This window comes from Lemur catta, chromosome 9, assembly GCF_020740605.2.
Source record: "Lemur catta isolate mLemCat1 chromosome 9, mLemCat1.pri, whole genome shotgun sequence".
Taxonomy (NCBI): Eukaryota; Metazoa; Chordata; class Mammalia; order Primates; family Lemuridae; genus Lemur; species Lemur catta.
In genome coordinates this window covers 62196249-62219228 of record NC_059136.1, presented here as the reverse complement: position 1 = coordinate 62219228, position 22980 = coordinate 62196249, and the positions used below count along the sequence as shown (strand labels likewise).

Here is a 22980-nt window from a genome sequence, read left to right as displayed (position 1 = left end):
CGCCCGCGCTTGGCGTGCGCGCGCAGGGGAGAGGCCGGCACAAGCGGCCGTTGTCGGGTTCGACTGGAGGGGCAGAGGAGTCACCTGCGAGCGGCTGCTCTGGCAGCCCGCCTGCCCGCCCGCCGCGTCCGGATCGTGCTGGCTGCGCGGGGCCGCGGACCGCACTCACCCTGGGAGGCCCGGGCGGGGGAGCAGGCGGAGTCAGTGCCCGGCGTCCACGACTAGTTGGAATCGGACCTTCGCCGCCGGCGTCAGCGCTCGTCTGGGTATGTGAAGCCCGGGTTGGTGGCCGGCCGGCTCCTGGCGTGCCGCGAGGGGAGAAGCGAAACTTTCCGGGCGCTTCCTCCCGCGGTCCCGGGGCCGTCGCGGCGCCGGGAGGTGTCGTCGTCGCGGGCGGCGGCGGCCGACGCCATGTTGGGGTCTGTGAGAAACGGGGCGCTCCCGGGTCGGTCCCCTCGCTCGGGGCCGGCCCGCGGGCTGGTGGCCGCCGCCGTCTCCCCGGGCCCGCCGGCCCCGGAGCGAGCCGCGCCCGCCCCAGGACAGCGCCGCCGCGGGCGTGTAGGGACCGCCTGGAGGGTCCGGCCCGCGCGTCTGCGGGAGGGAGCCCGGAGGTCGGGCGAGAAGTCGCGGGGTGGAGGACCGGCCGCGACGCCGGCGGCGTCTCCGGGCCCCAGCATGTTTCTGTCGGAAAAGTTTGCGGGGTGTGCGCATCAGGGACGTTGTAACTTGAACAGCATATTTTTATGTGACTTGGGGGGGGGGTGAAATGGCACCGCAGAACTTGCTATATAGAAGCGATGGTTTATTTATTTGGAGTATTTTAGTTTTATGGTCCTTTGCCTAATTTATTTTTGTTTTAAAAATGTTATTAAGGGCTGAGAGCTCGCTGCTCATGTTACTTGAATAGCCTGTGTGCTCTTAGCACATTACAGCAATAACTTGTGTGAATGTGCAATGAACATGAGTGGTATGAAGGTTACTAATACCTAAGCCCTTCTCCATAATTCACAGACTCACAAAGTACATAGACAAATGCCTTCTTTGTCGTGTTTTGGTACACTGCTGGAGAGGCTCATTAAGGAAAGATTGAAACACAAACGTGGACGGAGAGACTTAAAGGCATGTGTTGTTCTTTTAAGAGTAAGGTGAAGTGATGTTGACATTTCCAAGTTTTTTCCCTCCCTTTGGCTCCTTAGAGTTGCATGCCTACCAATGTTTTGAGCATTTACCTTTTTTTTGGTACTCCGGTAGCTCATGGAGTCCTCAGATTAATTAAGTATTAATGAGGGCTTCTAATTTTTAGTCTCTTTGGGTCCTGACAGCAAGGGAGGTGAATAGTGTTAACTATTTATTTGGAAAGCACATGTAATCGCTTCAAAAAAATAAAAACAAAAGTGGTGCACTGACTACCGCATAGAAAGAAAAGATTCAGCTTGAATTACCCCAGTAAATGAATATAAATTATTTCTTAATAGAGACATCTTAGTTTTAAAATTCGGTTAAATAAACTGAAAAGGCTCTTAACCACAAATACAATTACCCCTAAAACATCTTGGAGACTTTCTCTTTTTACTCTTCAGAGGTAAAAGTATAGCTTCTCTTCAGATTTGATTACCAGTTTCCTCAGTTCTTAAAAATTCCTTTAGTTTTGCTTCATTGTCAAGTAAATGTCATTATACATATTTATTTTTATTTAGAGTTATTATTTAGAGTTTTATTTAGAGTTATTTAGAAATGAAGTGACTTAACTCACTTCACAAATCTAGCAGCCAAGCTAGTATTTAACTGAGGTCCTGTGATTCTGAAGCCTTCTCATTTTCCTATAGCATAACTTTTTTTAGGATACATAACTCAGTCCTGTGGAGCAATCTCTATCCATCTTGTTTGCTCTTAATGCTGCTCTTTCTGATTTGAATTTAGTTCTTCAATATAAATACTTGCTTCCTAGAGAGCTGATTTTGCAAGTGTTCTTGTAATGAAATTTTTCCTCTTAAAAATACTCTGAAGTCTATACTTTTTGAAGCCTTTTCTGCCCTGTTCTCTTACCCCACTCCCTTTCTCTCTCCAGGAATCGATTCATTTCTCCCATGATATTCCCATAAATACTGTATAGATCTGTCAAGGTACGTCCTTGACAGCAGGCAACACATCGGATCTGATTTGCCTCTCCATCTCTAGCATGCCAAGAACATAGCAAATGCTCAGGAAGGTTTGAATGGATGAATGTACATATGTTTGTTTCTTGTAAATATGCATCATGAATTTCTTATTAAATTGTGATTTCCATGGGTGTAGTAGTGGAATCTCTGTAGTCTTTTTTCCCAGTACATACGTGTCACAAACTGTATTAAATCCACAGATTGGTTGATTGTATTTTTTTTTTTTACTTCATTGATTCCACATCTTTGCAATTGTGAATTGTGCTACAATAAACATTATTTTTTATTTTTTTGAGAATTTATCTTGGTAACTAAATGAATTTTGGCCTGGGGGGTACAGAACTTGAATATTTAGGAAATTTCCAAGTAGATGGTGGATTAATAATTACTGACGAATGGGAGAGAAACTGTTGATCAACAAAAGGATTTTGTCATAATTTTAAGTGTGATTGATTTATTTGCACTTGATAGAAATAAATTAATGCCTGAAAATTTTGAAGGTTATGTTTATACATTTAAACTCTTTGGTAGAGCAAATCTCATTATTGCTCTATCAATTACTGTTTTGTGAGAATTGTATTGTCTTAGAATTTTTAGAATGCCCTGCTTAATAGAAAGTATATAAAATCGCTTTTCTATTGATAAGTCTATCTTTGAGGAACCAGCTTTGTACGTGAGTTGTCTGCTTAATAGCAATGTGTGTGTTGGTTTAACTGAATAAAAAATACTTCACAGGTATGCTTTCACAGTGCTAATCTAAGTTGCAAAACCTCTCTTGGTTAAAGTGTTCTGTAAGTCTGTAATGACTGCAGAATTTGGGGTTAATTTCCTGCCCTCACCCAAGATAACTTTCTCCCTAGTCGATCTATAAACCGCAAACTAGTGTGGTCAATTTTGGGAGGTCCTGGGAAGAGAATAGAAGGCATTCAAATAGTTACTGTGAGTGTACTGGAAAGAAAGCAAGTTGCATGTAGAGTGGACTGGAACAAATTAAACAAACCATGAGTTCTGGCTCTGCTCCTTGCTAGCCTGTGACTCTTTAACAAGTCCCTTCACTTCTCCATGCTTCACTGGACTCATTTGTGAAGATGGATACAGAAATATTTGCCTCACAGTATTGTTAGGAAGATTCACTAAGATGTTTGTGGAAATGCCCGGCACATGATAGTATTATTTTAATAAATGAACAGAGTGGCAGTGAATTATATAGAATCATAGAATTTAAAAATTTTAAGAGAATCAGCCTTTAGAAATACCTAGTTCAGTTCTCAACTTTAGCTGCACATTAGAATCTTCTGAGGAGTTTCTTAAAAATATTGGTGTCTGGAATCCACCCCAGAACACATAAATCAGAATTACTGGGTTTGGGGACAGGGCATAGGTAGTTTTGCCTTTTTTTTTTTTAAGTACCCATGATTTAAATGTGTAGTCAGGTGGAGAGCCTTTGATTTAATTCAGTCTCCCATCTCTGTTTTATTCTCTTCGTTTTGTGGTTGAATAAAATGCAGAGAGGTTAAGTACTAGCCAAATTCCCATCAGTCAAGGCTAGAAAGAATTTATTTAAAGCTGAGGAAAGTGAAGTGCATAGAGGTTAAGTAACAGTTACATTCATTTCTGGCCAGAAAGGCCAAATTTGGAACTACAGTTCACTAACTCCAGTGACCTTCACCTCTACTCTGCATTAACAGCCTACATGTACGACTGTGTTATTTAACCTTGCCATCATTCAGAACCGCTCTAACTCAAGTCTTAAACACTTAGGCCAGATGGTGATTGCAAGGGCCTGTTTGCTATTTCTCTTTTCTCTCATACATGGTGAAGCAGCTTTTTGTCCTTATTGTCACCTCCAGTCCCTCTCAGGCCATTAGTCTTCCTTTCCAACTTTGAACTCTGTAGTTCATATTCTAACTATGAACTCACTAGTGCTGCATAATCCCTCTTCTTCACCTTTGCTGAGTATAACTGGTCAATTCTCAACTTGTAAATAATATGGTTTACTATCTGTACTTTTGTCCCTCTCCCACATCCCCCTAAAAAAGTCATTCTGTGGTGATTGTTATATATTTGTTTTCCACCTGCCTATTTATTAGTGGCTTTCTAATCCTTTTCTCATCAAATAAATTGATTCATTCCCCCCCCACCACCACAGACTTGCTCTGTCGCCCTGAGTAGAGTGCAGTGGTGTCCTCATAGCTCACTGCTCAAGCTATACTGCCTCAGCCTCCTGAGTAGCTGGAACTACAGGTGTGCACCAGCACGCCCCGCTAATTTTTCTATTTTTAGTAGAGACAGGGTCTTGCTCTTGCTCAGGCTGGTCACCAAGCCGGGCTTGATTGATTTTGTTTATTGCTTTTTCACGCTATTCAGGTTGCGAATCCCAATCTTGAAACACTGACTCTTAGCAGATGACCCTGCTTCCTTCTGAAATGATTAAGATTTTTTGATGTGAAATTTGTATTTTCTTCTTTGCATCAACTTCGTTTTTTTTCTTCCCATTTTCACAAGTGGAACTATCTCTAATTCTTTATACTTGTTTCATTTAAATAACGGGGAAAAATCAAAAAGATTTTTGTGTTCTTTGTTCATATTTTTATTAACTGTATATGTAACTGGTTTGTTTTTTACACTTACATTTTTCTACACATTCTTCTTTGCATTTTGTTCCTAAATTAAAAACTTTTCTTATGTGTTCATTATAAAATAATTAGGAAGGCCAGGCGTGGTGGCTCACACCTGTAATCCTAGCACTCTGGGAGGCCGAGGCAGGCAGGTCGTTTGAGCTCAGGAGTTCGAGACCAGCCTGAGCAAGAGCGAGACCCCGTCTCTACTAAAAAAATAGAAAGAAATTAGCTGGACAACTAAAAAAAAAAAAAAAAAAAAATATATATATATATATATATATATATATATATATATGAAATTAGCTGGGCATGGTGGCGCATGCCTGTAGGCCCAGCTACTTGGGAGACTGAGGCAGGAGGATCACTTAAGCCCAAGAGTTTGAGGTTGCTGTGAGCTAGGCTGATGCCACGGCACTCTAGCCCAGGCAACAGAGTGAGACTCTGTCTCAAAAATAAATAAATAAATAAATAAATAAATAAAAAATAATTAGGCAGTATCAAAATATTATCACTCTAGTACTTAGAGATAACCAGTACTAACTTTTTGGTGTATGTCTTTCCACTTTTAAAAAACAAATAAGTTTGTACTATATGTGCTGTTTAGAAACCTTTATTAAATAAAATGCCTTATTTGACAGTTTTCCACATTAAATATTAATTTACGTTCTCTAAAAAAGCTGCCTAAAAATCCATGGATGTACCATAATTTATTTAATCAGTCTTTTATTATTGAACATTTACGTTGTTTCCAGCTTTTCAATATTATAGACAGAGCTACCGTGAACTTCATTGGAACAACTTTGTACACTGTTCTAATTATTTTTTATATACCTGGAAATAGAATTGTTGTGTAAACTTTCTAAAGTGCTTGTATTGCCAAAATAGCATTTAGAAATGTTCCAGTGTATACTGTCAAGGATATGAGTGTCCATTTTCTCCACATCTTAAAGGGGTGACTAATATATTAAACTTTTATTTCTTTGATTAGGACCAAGAGTAAATTTTTTTTAATTTTAATTTTAATTAAAAAAAATTTTTTTTTAGTAACAAGGTCTTGCTCTGTCACCCAGGTTGGAGTGCAGTGGTGTGATCACAGGTCACTGCAACCTCGAACTCCTGGGCTCAAGTGATACTCTTGCCTCAGCCTCCCAAGTAGCTGGGGCTGCAGGTACTTACCACCATGCCTAGCTAATTTTTACATTTTTTGTAGAAACGAGATCTTGCTATGTTTTCCAGGCTGGTCTGGAACTCCTGGCCTCAAGCCATCCTGCCTCAGCCTCCCACAGTTCTGGGATTACAGGTGTGAGCCACAGAGCCTGGCCAACATTTTAATTTACTGGTCATTTTCATTTGTTTTTTAGAAATTGCCATTGTATCTTACCATTTTTCCTTTGGGATATTTTCCTTCTTACGGATTTGCAGGAGCCATTTATATATTAAGAATCTTGACCTTTTGCCACATTTTGCAAATATTTTTCTTTAATACATTACCCCTTAATGATGAAGTTTAAACATTTTAGGTATTAAAATGTTTTCTTTTATGATACTTGGCTTTTTTGGTGATATATTTAACTTTTCCTCTATGGCTAGAAATTTAGGTTTTGTTTTTCACTATTAGAGTTAATGCCAGAGGGAAAACTTTATATGCAATATCCCCTTCTCCCCCTCTCCCAATTTATTTCTCTGGGTAAAAATTCCAGGGTTAAAGGTCAATGCTTTCTAAAATTTTTTATCGTACATTAGCATTAGTCCTCACTTTTTTTTTCCTTGTGGCATACTGCTCATTGTGACCTTTTGGCAGGCTGTGTATGTAGTCTCGGAGAGTTGTGAAACATGTGAGAGCATGTTGAAAAGGTGCTTTGTGCTCTTTTGTCTCCCATTCTTCCTTTGATTTTCCTCATGCTTTCTCAACTAGGTGTTCCTCAAAGTTTAGTCCTCTGTCTTCTTTTCTCTTCCACACATCAAACCAGCATTTTAGGTGGATGACTGCCAAATCTCCCTCCATCCTGGAGCTCCCCGCTCATCCTGGCATCTCTGTCAGATGTGTGTCTTGTGGATACCCTGAAGGACTTCAAGATAAATATGCCCCACACTGATTTCTTCTCCCTCTTGCATCAAAGGTAATATCTGCCCAGTGGTTTATGCTTAAGCCTTTGAAGTCATCTTACATTCACTTTTGATCCACATATTCAGTTATTTCCTAAATCTTATCTGCTGTACTTCAGTAATTTTGTTTTTCTTTTGTCCTCCCTTTTCATTGTTTCTGTCAATTATTATGGTTCAGGCTTTTGTTAACATTTCATTTGGAGATTATTGTAATACTCTTCTGACTGGTTTCTTTTCTTTCAGCCTTGCTGCTTCATATTCTCTCCATTTCATCTTGTATACTGCTCTGTGTACTGATTAATATTTTCCTGTTTAAAAACCTTTGTCCTCCCATTGCCTGTATAATAAAGTTAAACTCTTCACTCTGATGCTTACTTTCTTTTGCAGTTTGTCTCTTCCCTATCTTACCAGACTTCTATCACTATACCTTTTTCCTGGCATCCTTCGTCCAGCCTGGGTTTAATTATTTTCTCTTTGAGGAACAAATTTTTGTACCTTCATCTACTCCCCACGCCCAAATAGTTTGAGCTACTACGTTTGCTTAAAGGCCCAGCTTGAATTTCTAGTTCTTTTAGACTTAGTCCTAGATGTTCCACCTGGTGAAAATAATTATACATGCTAACTCAACTCTTTGGCCCCTGGGACCTTCATCACTTTTTTCCCTCCCTTTTAAAAAATGTTTTTGGTTTGTTTCTCCTCTGCTGTTTTACGCTTTGAGTGCACAGTTTTGAGTTAATTATATTCATCAGTTCATAGCATATTATGGGGGTACTAATATTAAACTCCTTTCTTGTTTTGTTTTGCTTTTTCTTTCTTTGTCAGTTATTCCCATCATCCTCTTTCCTATAGAAACACACCTGAATTATATATATACTTGTCTATATAAACTTGAGAACATAGCTGTCTTTCTTCTCCACAGAGATTTTTAGTTTTGCGTGTCTTCTGTCTTTTAATATTGCTTTGCACAGAACAAGTGGTCAATAAATGTTTGGCTACTTAGAACTCATCAAAAGTTATTAATGGTTTTATTTGCTTTCGTATTGCTTAGACTGAAAGCGTAGGAATTAATTTTTGCTTTTCCATATCCATTAGACTTTGCAATCTTAAATCTGACATATCCTTTCTGTTCCTCTTGCAAGCTTCATATTCTTTATTAACTTTCCTCTCTGCTTTTGCAACTTTTCAACTGGATCCTGCTTTCGATCTCTCAGTTTCTTTCATTGTTTCCACAGTTATTTTAGAAAGATCCAGATCAAATCAGGCCACTCCTTCCAAAAGTTTCAGAAAGTCTCAGGAATCAACAAGATCTCGTCTTATTTTTTTTATGCCCTCTAAATAACTCCCTACAGTTTCTGCTGCAGCTGTATCATGTGACTTTTTAAAATACATTTTTACTCGTAGAGCCTTATCATTTTTTGCCTTTTGAAATTCCACTTATTCACAGCTTATTTCAAGTGTTCACATGCTATATTCTCTGTGCTATACCCTCTTTCCTTTTTTGCTTCCTTAACTACTTTGTTACCATAGTACTTATCTCCTTGTGCTTTGTATTAAACTTTGTGGTATGTATCTTATTTCCCAGTGTCTGGTTTGTTTTTTTTCCCACCAAGCATAAAGCTTTGAATGTAGTGAGCAGATTGTCACTGTTTTGAATGGTACTAATTCAGGGATGTGACGGGATAACCAGTTCCACAGTAGTGTTTTAGTTAAGCTTTACTAGTTTTAGTTTTCAAATATTATACAATACTTTTACAGCTTTAAGCATTATACAGCTGCCGTGTACAAATACTTTTTGAAATGAAGCAGTATTTTTATCTGAATTTTGTGATGATGAAAATATGCACACATCATCATTTTTTATTTGCTAACTAAACAGCTGTGCTTTTTGGAGAGAGAAGAAATCATTTATATATTTTATCATGGGATTGAGATTTTTTTAAAAAGCAGGATCTATCATGCTCAGTACTTAGAATTCATAATTAGGTACTATAGTTAAATGGACTACAACATTTGCTTATAAATTTAAAATCTGTGGGTCTAGTGAAACAGTTGATGTATAGGGTGTGGTTCCTGTTTTCTGTGAAAATTAATTTAGGCGTTAAAAATGAAGTCTTTGATTTTCATCAAACTCCGGAATTAGAAGCTGCTGCCTCTTTTTTGTTTTTTTTTTCAGTAGAGACCAGTGGAAAGAATGCTGCCACTTAAGACTACTGATAATATTCAGCTCAGTGCACACTGATGACATGTATATGCAAGCATTTTTATAGGTGCTATTGGGAATAACAAAGTTGTAGAAAATAATGTTCTTGCTTTTATTTTTTAAATTATTATCATTATTATTATTAATTTTTGAAGGGGTGAGGAGTTGTAAGAGGGTGCTCAGTTGCCTTGTTCTATTTTTGCTGAGATGGAGTCTCACTCACCACCCTGGGCAGAGTGCAGCCCTTGGTGGAGTGCAGTGGCACCATTGCCGCTGCAGCCTCCCACTCCTGGGCTCTAGGCCCTCCTTCTGCCTCAGCCTCCTGGGTAGCTGGGAGTACAGGTGCGTGCTGCAACACCTGAGTGTCTTTTTTTTTTTTCTTTCCTCTCTTTGGTAGAGACGTGGTCTCACTCTTGCTCAGACTAGTCTTCTAGTCTTCTGGGCTCAAGCAATCTTTGAGCCTTGGCCTCCCAGAGTGCTAGGATTACAGGCATGAGGCACCACTCCAGGGTTATTCTTGCTTTTAGGAATCTCCAAGTCTGTTGGGATTAAGCAGGTATGTAAATTTTTATGAAACAGAATACAAGTGCAACAAATAAAATGGTATGAGTATTTAAAGATGAAACCATGTCTGGCTGTGAAGCTATTGAACTGAGTGCATCTTGAAGAACTGGTGAGATTTCAGAAGAGAAGGGCAAAAGAGGGAAGACATGTTGAGCCTTAGAGGTAGGAAGAAAGCCCAGAGCACATTCTGGTACTAGCTAGTAGTCTGGTTTGACTGAAACAAAGAGATCATAGAGAAAGAGGTAAAACTGGAAAGATAGACTGTAACAGGCTAAGACTTGACTGTGAAGGGCTTTGAATACCAGGTTAAGGATTTTAGATTTAATTCTGTTGGCCAGGAAATCTAGTCTTTGAATAGAGAGTTACAGATTATAGCTGTAGTTAAGGAACATTAATCTTGCCTTGTATAGGATGATTTAAATACTGACTTATTTAGAACTTGAGGTCCATATTCCTACCTTCTCTGCTACCTCTCTAAAGACCTTTTTTAACCTCCAATGTGGTGGTTCTGGTTTTCCAAATTTATTTTCTAAATTCCTGAACTGTGAGTTAGTTGTTGTTATATACTATGATGAGTTTCTCTATCAAATCTAACTTATTTGAAACTGCCTTTACTGATACCCTAAATTAGTCATAGCTTTATTTTTTACTTCCTTTTAGTATTTGTAGAATCATTTTGAGTATATTTTATGCTTATTATAATGTGTTTAAATTTTTACCTTTTATTTTGTCAGTGGCTTTTTCCAAATACATAATAAAGATCCATGAGTGAGATATTTCTGGAATATTTATTTCTGAAGGTAGCAAGATGTAATAAAAAGAACATGCATTTAAACAAACAAAATCTTGTGAGACCATAGGAAAATTGCTTACTAGTGAGTTCATGACTCAATTTACTTTTTAAAAAATAGATGTAATTATTATTAATACTTAATAAAATTGATATTATTAAGTAAAAGAGTAAAATGTGGATATGCCTAGCAACATGTGTAGGTGCTGAGTAAATGTTAGTTTTTTCTTTTTTCATTTCTGGTTGAGACTGTAGAATAAGTCTACTTCTTAGGAATAGGCATATTTGGTACCTAGGAGAGATTTTTAAAAAATAACTATGGCTTCTCTCTAAATGTGATTCAAAATTTTGAAGTTTCAGTTCTCAATCCAGTTTTAATAAGTTTAAAGATAAAATACAAAAGTTTGTTCCTTTCTTTAACCTAAGAAATGAACTTATTCCCTTTATCAGTAATAAGTTCTATAATACATATTGTGTAATTGGTTTGTCAGATTGGCAGAAATCTTAGTGGAAAGGGACAGAAAAAAGGTTGACTGTTTTTTGTTGATGGAATAAATAGAATTTACTAAAATTCCAAATTTAATTTGCTAAATTTTCAAGTTTTTCTTTTCTGCTTTATCATCCTCATATTTTATTGAGACTCTTAGTTAGAATTCCCTGATTATTATTCTGGTTACTAAACTGTAGAACTTGGAAGTAAGAACTGTCTTGTTTCTTGCAAATGGTAGGGGCTCAGAATATTTGTTCATTTGACTTACATGCATTCATTAAGAGAGGGAGCAGTTTGCTCTGATATTATACATTTGTCCAGGGGGATGTACCTTTGATAGTTTGTTGCTGTTTGTTTTTACCTCTTTTTTCTCCACTCTCTTTTTGGTCTCTGCCTTTCCTTTTACATTTTCTGTGAAGTCCCAATTCATTAGTAACACACATTTAAAAATCTTGATTGATATTAAGACAGTCATAGTTTGATTAAAAATTAATTTGTAGGCAAATAAGGTTTACAGTAAACCAGAAAATATGGCCCATTTACTATCAAAGACTCATTATTTTAAGTACAGAAAGGACTTTATAAATTATTCAAATTTTCTTCTTCTTCTTCTTCTTTTTTCTTTCTCCTTCCTTCTTTCTTCTTCCTCTTTTTAAAGCAGTTAAGTAATTTGTTTGAAATCACTTATTTAGCATTTGAGCCAAGATTACAATCCTGGTCTTTTTGTTAATTGGTTTTCTACTGTAATGCATGGTTGAGTGCTGAAGCTCACTGATGTCAGATATCATAGGTATGTGTAAGAAATAAATTAGGTGAGTTTTCATTTTAAACTCACTTGTAAGGATAAGATAAGAAGTATTGATTTTCAGTAGGAAAACTGGGACATAGTAGTCTATGACAGTTGGGCTCTCTTCTCAGTTGCAAGTAGGATTCTATGTCTTTTTTAAAGTTTTTGTCTCTCCTAGTATTACATTTTTGACAGGTGGTAGATACCACTGAAGAACGTATTACTTTACAAACAAGATGTTACCAAAAGACTAGGTTGGAGCTTAGACAATTTAAATGCAGTTCTTGTCTGCAGTTGTGAAGCAGATAACTTGAAACTTTTGTTTATTTTTTAAAATGGGTGTATAAAATCTGGCTTTAATAAAAGATGTGTTTCTACTGTGGTTCTTACATTTTAACTGTGTATTAGGGCTGCCAGACACTATTTTCTAGAAAAGAAAACAAAGTCAAAGAAAATCAATTGGAAAACTGTTGGAATTAATAGAATTATGTGAAGTAACTGAATGTGAAAAGGAACAGAAATATCAAGTTTTCCTATCAACAGTATTAATTAATTAGAAAACATAACGTGGAAAAGAGATTAGATTCAAAGTGACAACAAAAAGTGTACAATACCTGGGAGCCTACTTAAGAAATGTAACTGCCTTGTAAGAAGAAATGTACAAAATTACTAAGCCATAAAAGATTTCAAACTTTGGGAAGAGGTACCATCAACCTGGCTAGGAATGCTCAAAACTATAAAGATGTTAATTTATTCTAAAATAATTTATGGATATGTGAGTTCCATCAACATTTTAATAGGTTTTTTTGTTTATTTTTTTGTTTATTGTAATGAAAAAATAGTACTAAACCTTAGCTGCGCATTAGGATTACCTGTGGGTGCTTTAAAAATATTCCAATGTACAAGCCATATGCTACACGTGCTAGAACAATACAATCAGAATATTTGGGGGATCTGGGTATTGGTGTTTCTTAACATTTGATATTTATCATCAGAGTTCATTGGTTTCAATTTTGGTTTTTGAGTTTCTTTTGTGAGTAGTTCTAATTATTGTAGTGATTTATTTTGTAATTTGTATAATTTCTTAGAGATCTTCCAAAGAACAAAAAGAGAATTTACTTATTAAAAAAACTAGAATAAATCTTATTCTAGCCTGCAATTACCATATGATTTCATTAGGCACATGTAAATCTAAGATATATTTTGGGATCTTAGTGATCTTACTTTTCTTATATCTGGAAGCATTTTGCTGTTTCATTTTACTAGGACATATTTAATCATTACTCATTTATTTTCCCCAATTATGCCAAAAAGGAGAAAATAGAAGAGTGAAGAAACTGCCAAGAAGGATGATGCAGTGGCGAAGTATATCATCACCGTTGCATCATCTTTTAAGATATGAAAGCAGTTTGGAGATATCCTTTTTAGTCTTTTTATTTGTCTTAAACTTTCATTTAGCATATTTGAGAATTCAGATTTTTTTCATTTTTTTATTGTCTTTAATAGCAAAGAGAAAAAATGGCAAAGGAAGACATTTCAGAAGTGTTAGATGAATCAGAAGATAAATGCAAAGAAACAACACTTAAACTAATAATGATAGTGAATTTGATTGTTTAAATCTCAGACTATGAGCCTTCAGATCATGATTGCCTAGATAAGTTTTTTCAAACTCAAGAATTAATGGGCCTCGAGTGGTGGCTCATGCCTGTAATCCCAGCACTTTAGGATACCAAGACGGGAAGATCGCTTGAGGCCAAGAGTTTGAGACCAGCCTAGGCAACATAGCGAGACGCTCTATCTCTACAAAAAATAAGAAAAATTAGCTGGGCACAGTGGTGTGCTCCTGTAGTCCCAGCTACTCCGGAGGCTGAGGCAAGAGCCTAGAAGTTCGGGGCTGCAGTGAGCTGTGATGGCGCCACTGCACTCCAGCCTGAGCAACAGAGCAAGACTCTGTCTCAAAAGAAAAAAAAAATAATAATTGTTGAATGATTAAACAATAAATGAAAATGAATGAAATGAATAAAACGAGATGCTGTTTTGTAATCTGTCATATTTGCTGAAATCTTTAAAGAAAAATATCATATGTAGGACAAGATGGGAATGGGTACTGTCACTGTGCTGCATGGTTAATTGGTGTTACCTTCCAGAATGGAAATTTTGTAAAAAGTAGCGAGAATTTTTCAATATTCATATCTTCTGACCCAGTAATTTTTCTTCTTGAGATTTGTCCTAAAGAAATCATTTCTGTGAGACGATGAGAAAGCTTTTTTCCTAGCTCTTCCTATATTCACTAGTATTCCTTCCTAAGAAAGTAGACAGTAATCAAATTGGGCCACTTTTATAGCTCTCTTCTGTTTCCTGTTTTGGTACTCCTCAATGAGTAAAATATGCAAAGGACTCAATCCTTGGCTAGGCCCTGTAATCTTGTGTTCTAGTCCTCTTGCAAAAGTCTTTTTGAGAGTTCTTACTGCTTGGGACTCCTCAGTGTGCTGGCAGTAAATTGAGATTTGGGCTTTGGGAGAAGGGAGAGGCCCTGCCTAGGCCTTGAACCAAAGGGTAATGCCCTAATCCAGTTTACCAAAGAACATTACTTTGGAGGATCTAGCTGTAACCCAGGTAAAAATGGTATTAATACTTTGATTTCCCTTTTGATAACGTCTCCTCACTCTCCTCCCTCCTCTCCTCTCCTCTGCTTTCTCCTCTCCTCTCCCCTCTCCCCTCTCCTCTGCTCTCTCCTCTCCTCTGCTCTCTCCTCTCCTCTCCCCTCTCCTCTGCTCTCTCCTCTCCTCTCTCTCCTCTCTCTCCTCTCCCCTCTCCTCTCCCCTCTCTTCTCTTCTCTTCTCCTCTCCCCTCTCCTCTCTCCTCTCCTCTCTCCTCTCCTCGGTACCTGCTATTTCCCTTCCACCATCTCTCTCTTTCTTCTCTTGTGGGTGTGTTAGTGTGTAGGGCAGAATTTGTATATTCCTGAGTATTTTAGTTCCGTGCTTCCCATCTTTTTCATGTCAGACACATACAGAAGATATTTCAGGACAAACAAGGGTAATGGAAGGAGCTGCTTTAGGTCAAAGGACTTAGGTTCTGTGTGCCCGTTGTTTTTCATATTTAGGTCACAACCTGTTAGTGAAACCAATCAAATGAGCTGCCACTATCATTAGAATAAATGAATATAATAGAATGCATCATTTGGTGAAAGAATTATGTGAGTGTATGTTTGTAACCTTGCAGTATGAATTTATGTGGGTCATTGTCAAACTTTGAAAGCTATTTGCTTTGCTCTAGCCAAATACTAATTAATAATGCCCCAAGCCTCTCTTAAGTTGCGTCATTCTTAAACAGGCAAAAAGGTTTATGAACAAAGATTTAAATTTAATATATTGCAAAATTTGAAGAATTGAAACATTATCAGACCAGCTGGGTAAATCATGACATATTCTTTTAGGTTATTTGCTCAAGGTAGTATTCTCTTATCTATCTTCAGTGTTTTTAGAGTTTGCAGTGAAGGTCCAGAGGTTAATAATAGCTTTCATAGAGTTCTTGTAGAGTCACTGGAGTTTAAAGAACAATTAGTATACCATAATATACTGGTAACATCAGAGAGAAATCAAATTTGAGCCTTGTTCTGCTGTGACAGCCTTGGCCAAGTTATTTAACCCCTTTTTGTCTGTTTACTCATCCATAAAATGGGGCTAATAGTGCGTATTGCATAAGGTTGCTAGGAGTAGGAAATACAGTAATAAATGCAAAATGCTCAGCACATCGCTTGGACTCTCTGTAAGTAGAGTTAATTCCAGGTTAAATTTTGCTTCTAACATTGTTGAAGCTCTCGCTTTTTGCTTTAGTTTCTTCTTCAGCTCACATTTCAGCTAATATTGTTAGATGATTCTTTGGGAGATAATAAAAGCTTCTCTAGTTACTTTATAGGAGTTTAAGACAGTTAAAATCAGAAGATATAATAAATACAGAAAGCACTGTACAAATTTATGGTGGTGTTATTAATAATTCCAGTGGTAGCAACAATAGGAAACCTGTTTGCATTGTGTATGAGCTGATTAATAACTATGTCCAAACGAGTAGAATCAGTTGTTCATTCAGATGGGGATAGATACTTTTAGTTCCTTAAAAGTGCCAACCTATTTTCCTGCCTTAGGGTCTCTGCAGTTGTTTTTTTTTTTTTTTGCCTAGAATATTCTCCCCTGTCCCCACCCCATATGTCTGCCTAGCTAGTAAATTTTTAACAGCTGAAATGACACTATTTCAGAAAGGCCTTCCCTGACCATCTAGTTAGCTGATCTTTTTAAAATCACTTTTTAAAAATCTTAGCATTAATTACTACTTACTTCTTGATTTTGTTTTCTGTTTCTCCTTCCTTATTAGAACATAAACCTTGAAGAGCAAGGACCGTGTCTGTATTGTTTCTTATTTTTCTTGCACGTAGATCCTAAGTACCTGACAAATACTTGTTGAATGTTTGAATATAATTTAAAGTATGAAAAAAATTATCTGTAATCATACTTTCCTGAGATAAATTACTATTGTGGATAGTATGTCATATAGTTTTCTAATTTTATTTTCTGTGTGTGCTTACATATTTACAAATGTCTATAATAATGCTTTTACAGTATTAGGTTGGTACACAAGTAATTGTGGTTTCAGACTGTGAATTTTAAATCATTATAACTAGGCTAAAACACATCTTTATTAATCAAAGTAGGAACCATTACAGTCAACACATTTTTGCCAATCAGAAATGAATTTGTTTATTCCTGTAGCATAAAAATCCATGCTTTGGGATTCGACAAACTCTTGGAAAGCATTTTCTGCATCCTGCTGGTTGTGGAAGCATTTTCCCTGCAAAAAGTTGTCGAGATGCTTAAAGAAGTGGTAGTCCGTTGGCTAGAGGTCAGGTGAATATGGCAGATGAGGCAAAACTTCATAGCCCAATTTGTTCAACTTTGAAAGCACTGGTTGTGCGACGTGCAGTCAGGGGTTGTCGTGGAGAATTGGGCCCTTTCTCTTGACCAGTGCTGGCTGCAGGTGTTGCAGTTTTTGGTGCATCTCCTTGATTTGCTGAGCATACTTCTCAGATGTAATGGTTTCACCAGGATTCAGAAAGCTATAGTGGATCAGACTGGAAGCAGGCCATCAAACAGTGACCATGATTTTTTTTCGGTGCAAGTTTGGCTTTGGGAAGTGATTTCGAGCTGCTTCTCGGTCCAGCCACTGAGCTGGTCATAGCTGGTTGTTGTATACAATCCACTTTTCGTTGCATGTCACAATCCAGTGGAGAAATGGTTTGTTGTTGTTGCGTACAAGAGAAGATGACACTTCAAAATGACAATTTTTTTTTGGTTTTGGTCAACTCATGAGGCATCCAGTTACTGAGCTTTTTCACCTTTCCAATTTGCTTTAAATGCCAAATGACTGTAGAATGGTCGAGGACAACAGCGTTGGGAAGGTGACTTCTTTGGCAGCTTCTCCTGTAGTTGTAAGAGGATCATCTCTGAATTGGTCATTGTCAACTTCTGATGGCTGGCCACTAGCGCTCCTCATCTTCAAGGCTGTCATCCATCTCCTTTGCAAAACTTCTTGAACCACCACCGCGGTGTACGTTCGTTTGCAGTTCTTGCGCCAAATGCGTTGTTGATGTTGCGAGTTGTTGGGTTGTCGCTGCTGCTTTATGACCCATTTTCAACTCGAACAAGAAAATCACTTGAATTTGCTTTTTGTCTAACATCATTTCCATAGTCTAAAATAAATATAAAATAAACAGCAAGTAACAAGTCATTAGCAAAAAAACATAAATTGAGAAATGTGCATTAAAATGATATATAACATAACCACATTTATTTAAGAATGTCTTCCAATATCTAATGGCAAATTTCAACAATGCAAAAACTGCAGTTACTTCTGCACCAACCTAATATATTTCATTGAGTCTAAAGATAAATGTTTTTTAGTATATAAAGTCTCTGAAATTGGAATGTCTTATAATCAAGGGTATGTTGTGGTTTAATGGGCAGCGCTTTTTTCTTTCTCAATTGCACATAAAGATGTGTTAAAGTCTATAGCATTTTAGATTTGATGAAATATGGTATGTGTTTGAAACAAAAATGGGATCATGATGTTCAGCTCTTTTCCCCACCTGAGCATTTTCCCATATTGCTTTTTCTAGATCTATCTTATTCTCAAGAATTATGATTAAGAATGTGTCTTAACTTGGTCGACCAATTCATCTTGATGGACATTTGGGGCTTTCCCAGTTTTTTTTCCTGTGGTGTGTTGATTATCCTTGTATATACCTTTATGCATGAGAGTGAGATTTTTGTGCTTAGATACCTAGATTGGTGGGTACACATACTTCCTGTAGTGTACAAGGCACCTATTTCCCTACGTCTTTGTGAGTACCACATCTTAGTAAATTTTTAAATTTTTCTTAATCTAAGTGAAAAATATCTTAGTGTTTTAATGTTGTTTAATTATAAAAAAAAGTTGGACCTCTTTTCATGTTTATGAGCTGTTTTTATTTCCTCTTCTGTGATGTACTTGTGCATAGGATAGTAGACTTTTAATTGGCTGGCAGATTAGTCGTAATTACAAAGAGAAACCTTCACAGTTTGGAACCATGCATTAACTTATTAATTCTTCAATACAACGTTCTGGCCTGCCAGAGCCTACCCTTGTGGAGGACAAGAGGGCTTTATATTGTAAGGCCACAAGATTGGGAGAGAGACAGAATTCAGGAATAACCAGAACTGTATGATATCTCTTTTATAATGGAGACCAAGAGGGTTATAGTATCATTAGTTTGTGAGCTGAATGCTGGAACTTAGATTATGCTGTTAGTCTTTAAATTTTAAATATTCTTCTCAAACCTTGTTTTTCTTTAACATACATGACTTGGTTGTAGTGTAGTAGTTTTAGTTTAGTAGGTTTGAAATAAGACACAACTCTGGGACTTGAATGAAGTCAATATTAGATCCAGAGATTAAATCTATGATTGTTTAGATTTGATTAATATGGGTTTTTTGCACATAGTTAGAATGTTCTTGTTAACATTTTTTAATACCTTTGCTATGTCAGACTGTCACTTTCAAAGATATCAGGTATTCTCTGCTTTTCAGGCTATGCAGCTATCTGTGGGAGAGACATATTTCAGTACTTCCATAAAAGTGAAGCTAGAATATACATGTAATATGGAGAGCACAGAGGAAGGTTTTATCTAGTGTAGGGATTTAAAGGAAGGCTTCCCAAAGGAGATATGATAACCTAAACTGAGTCTTGAAGGATAAGTAAGAGTTAGTTGGAGTAGTAAGTAGTAAAGGAAACAACAACGAAATGGACTACAAGTAGTGGGGTATTCTTAGAATACATTTGAGGTGAAAAGTGACTTATGGTGAGGCTGGGAAGATAAGAAAGAACCAGGTAATGAAGGGCCTTGAGTACCGTGCTAAAGACACCCTGTATTTTATAGGTTAAGGGGGATCATTTTGAGCAATGGCAGGGTCAGATTAGCATTTTGGAGGTCACTGCCTAAAGATTGATTTAGTGGACAAGACTGAAGACAAGGAAACATGTTGGGAAACAGTTCCAGTAATCCAGGTGAGAGAATTAAGACATTGGCTCAGTGGTAATAGCTTGCTGGGAAAATGGTAGTCATTTTTTTTTTAGTTTATATAATATTTGGTCCTTGGTTGTTCAGAATCCCATTGAGATTAAATTTCATGGAACTGGGTTTATCATTTTGCAGAGATGATGGATATTAATTGCTGAATTTTCATTATTTATGTCTGTAGGAAGTTGATACTTTTATAAATACCAGTATAACTAATGTGATGCTCTATAGGAGATGGTTAGTAATTATTTTTGATTATAAAAATTAAGAGATATTAGTCCTTTTGGTGTGCTTAGTGATTATCTTACAGGGAAAGAATTTGGAACATTTTGCCTTTGTGTAAAAGCAATGATTTTAGATTAAATTTAGGTAATATAATTTATTAATTTGTGGGAATTGATAATTTATATGTGCTAATTTCTTTCTTTCTTTTTTAAGGCTATTAGGAAAAGATGGTGGATCGCTTGGCAAACAGTGAAGCAAATACTAGACGTATAAGTATAGTGGAAAACTGTTTTGGAGCAGCTGGTCAACCCTTAACTATACCAGGACGGGTTCTTATTGGAGAAGGAGTATTGACTAAGCTGTGCAGAAAAAAGCCCAAAGCAAGGCAGTTTTTCTTATTTAATGATATTCTTGTATATGGTAATATTGTCATCCAGAAGAAAAAATATAACAAACAACATATTATTCCCCTGGAAAATGTCACTATTGATTCCATTAAAGATGAGGGAGACTTAAGGAATGGATGGCTTATCAAGACACCAACTAAATCATTTGCAGTTTATGCTGCCACTGCTACTGAGAAGTCAGAATGGATGAATCACATAAATAAATGTGTTACTGATTTACTCTCCAAAAGTGGGAAGACACCCAGTAATGAACATGCAGCTGTCTGGGTTCCTGACTCTGAGGCAACTGTATGTATGCGTTGTCAGAAAGCAAAATTCACACCCGTTAATCGTCGTCATCATTGCCGCAAGTGTGGTTTTGTTGTCTGTGGGCCCTGCTCTGAAAAGAGATTTCTTCTTCCCAGCCAGTCCTCTAAGCCTGTGCGGATTTGTGACTTCTGCTATGACCTGCTTTCTACTGGGGACATGGCCACATGCCAGCCTACTAGATCAGACTCTTACAGTCAGTCATTAAAGTCTCCTTTAAATGATGTATCTGATGATGATGATGACGATGATGATAGCAGTGACTAAGAACGCATTTTGAAATATTTAATTAATTGGGTGTGACTATCTGAGAAATCAGCTTTGGGGGAATTGTAAAGTTCTGAGCTCTCTCTTGATTTTGCTCTAGCCATGAATTTGCCTGAGAAACTTGTAACCTACATGTGCCTCAATATGTTCTATAGAAAGTAGTTTCCCCTGCCTTTTCCCCTTCTTCACTCTTCTACAGGGATAGACTTTTACAAATATATCACATAAATTTTTTGTTTCTTATTTCTAGATTGTTTTCTTGGAAGGTTGGGAAAGGTGTTTATTTAACAAATCATGTACTACATTGTTATTTTCGTTTCTGTTATATGGAAAAACTAAAAGCACAGAATGATGAGAAATGGTGTATAAGGTGGTTCATTAATACTATTATTAGCATTTTTCTAACCAGCCTATCTAATGGTTAAGACACCAGTAACAAAAATACATGATTTGGAAATTCTTTGTTTGGCTTTTTCATATACCTAGTGGTGCCTTATCGTAATAGCACTGTTACATGAAATAAGCCCCTACCTTCTCACTTTTTGGTTTGTTTAAAAAATACACTGGTGCTCTTTGAGGTGATGAGTGTTTATGAATGGATATAATTAGGAAATACTTCTCATCTGATAGCTACAAATAACTAAATTTGGAGGTATTTTCATTCTGTATGAATACGTATTTTTCCATAAAATAGTTGTGATTATATTTTTATGTTTTATAGGTCTCAAATTATAATTGTCAAATATATATTTTAAATTAATAATAGGTTGTCATTCTTAGGAATTTGGTTTGAAATTTATCAATAATACAGAATTGTCATATTGCATTAGCTTCTACTTTTAGTATGACTTATTTTTAGATATAAATTCATCTGCTTTAACATTTCTAGAATGAAAATCTTATAAAACCCTTGAAAATACACAATCTCTTTAAAAAAAGTCACATGATAGAGCACAGATTTACTTAGGTTTGAAGATTTGGAAGAAATAATATGTAAGTCAAAGTTTGACTAGACTTCATATCTGATTATCTATTTCAGTGTGAAACTATCTTGAATTTACAAATATAGTGTTATATTTTATAAAGTTTTGTAAAGTCCCAAACAATATTTCTATTTTTGTAAAACAGTTGTATGTGTAATCTGTTTCTGAAATAATTTTGCAATCTATGGAAATAGGGTAGCAATTGATATTTCTAAATTGTGAAATTTAAGCCAGTCTAGATTTGTTTTGAGAAGTGATAATTTTTCATTCTTTGCTTTTGAGGCAGCCATTAGGTTGAAAGTATATTTATCATATAAAACTTGATGCATTTTGCACTACTCTCTCCATTTCTATGCTACAAATAATTACAGTCTTTGAAATATGGAAAATATTCTAAAGTTTGTTTTAAATTCTAAATAAAAAAAATTTAAATTTGAATATACTGCAAATGTCATGAGAGGTTTGATTCAATAACTTGTGATGGAGGATTCTTTGTTATCTTACTGTTTGGTTAAGGCACTAATTTTATTTTACTGTTAAGTTTTGGAAAGCATCTGAGATACACAGATCTCCCTGTAGGAAATGTGAAAGAAAAGCACAACAGAACTAGGGTTTTATTGTTTTGTTGTTTGTTTTTTCAATATCAGATGGGCTTTTGTTTCTAAGCAATACATACATACAATCAGTCCAACATATCTGAAAAAGACCATGAAACCTGAGAAATGCTAATGGAGACTTGCTGGTACATAGGAAGCTAGCAAATTCAGGAACCAATGGGAAATGTTCTGAGATAAAATTTGCATTGTCAACCTCTATGTCAACTTCTATTGACTGTTTTTACAATAAAAATATTTTACAACTTGCCTTCTGTTCTCTGTATATTGTGATTTGAAGATTTTCTTGCCTTTGCTGAGATAATAAAGATATTATGCATATTTTGCCTCATTCCACAACTGTGAATGCCTACTATGTGCCAGGCATTGTTCTAGGCACTAGGGTAGAGCTGTGAACATAAATTCTCTCCTTTTCACAATGTTTATATGCAAGTAGAACCCAAGAAGTGTTTTCTTCCAGAATTTTTTTCTGTAATTTTTAAAGTTCATATAAATCTTGGTTATATAAACCTGAAATGATTTGGTGTTGATTTTTCATATCATTCCTCTTGAATGAAATTTACTTGGACTACCCAGTACATTAACCAAATTGGTAACCATTGGTGTAAAGCAAGAAAAATTCTGTAGATGTAAAGGAAAAATATTCAATTGAATATGCCTTAATATGGAAATTTGTGCTTTTGGGTCAAGTGCATAAAATGGCCATAGTTAATATAAAGTTACTTTTTCTATCCTTAACACCTTGATTCCAAAATTCTTATAAATAGGTTGTATTAAATTGTATACCTTATTATTCTTGGGTGGTCCCAGTACTTGATCTGAAACCTCCTTTCACATGTGCTAATTTTA

The 22980-nt window shown here is 36.4% G+C and overlaps 1 protein-coding gene across 3 annotated transcripts; it reads left to right on the top strand.

Annotated features, from left to right (window-relative positions):
• PLEKHF2 (pleckstrin homology and FYVE domain containing 2) lies at positions 1–22380 on the top strand. Of its 3 annotated transcripts, none has more exons than XM_045560730.1 (2): positions 1–266; positions 19768–22380. In XM_045560730.1, exon 2 carries the CDS (start codon positions 19782–19784, stop codon positions 20532–20534), a length of 753 nt encoding a protein of 250 aa, XP_045416686.1. In that variant the 5' UTR covers positions 1–266; positions 19768–19781; the 3' UTR covers positions 20535–22380. The 3 variants fall into 3 exon arrangements, with proteins under 3 accessions (XP_045416686.1, XP_045416688.1, XP_045416687.1); XM_045560732.1 differs by lacking the exon at positions 1–266 and adding an exon at positions 6745–6900; XM_045560731.1 differs by lacking the exon at positions 1–266 and adding an exon at positions 18154–19316.
• Positions 22381–22980: the final 600 nt, after the last annotated feature.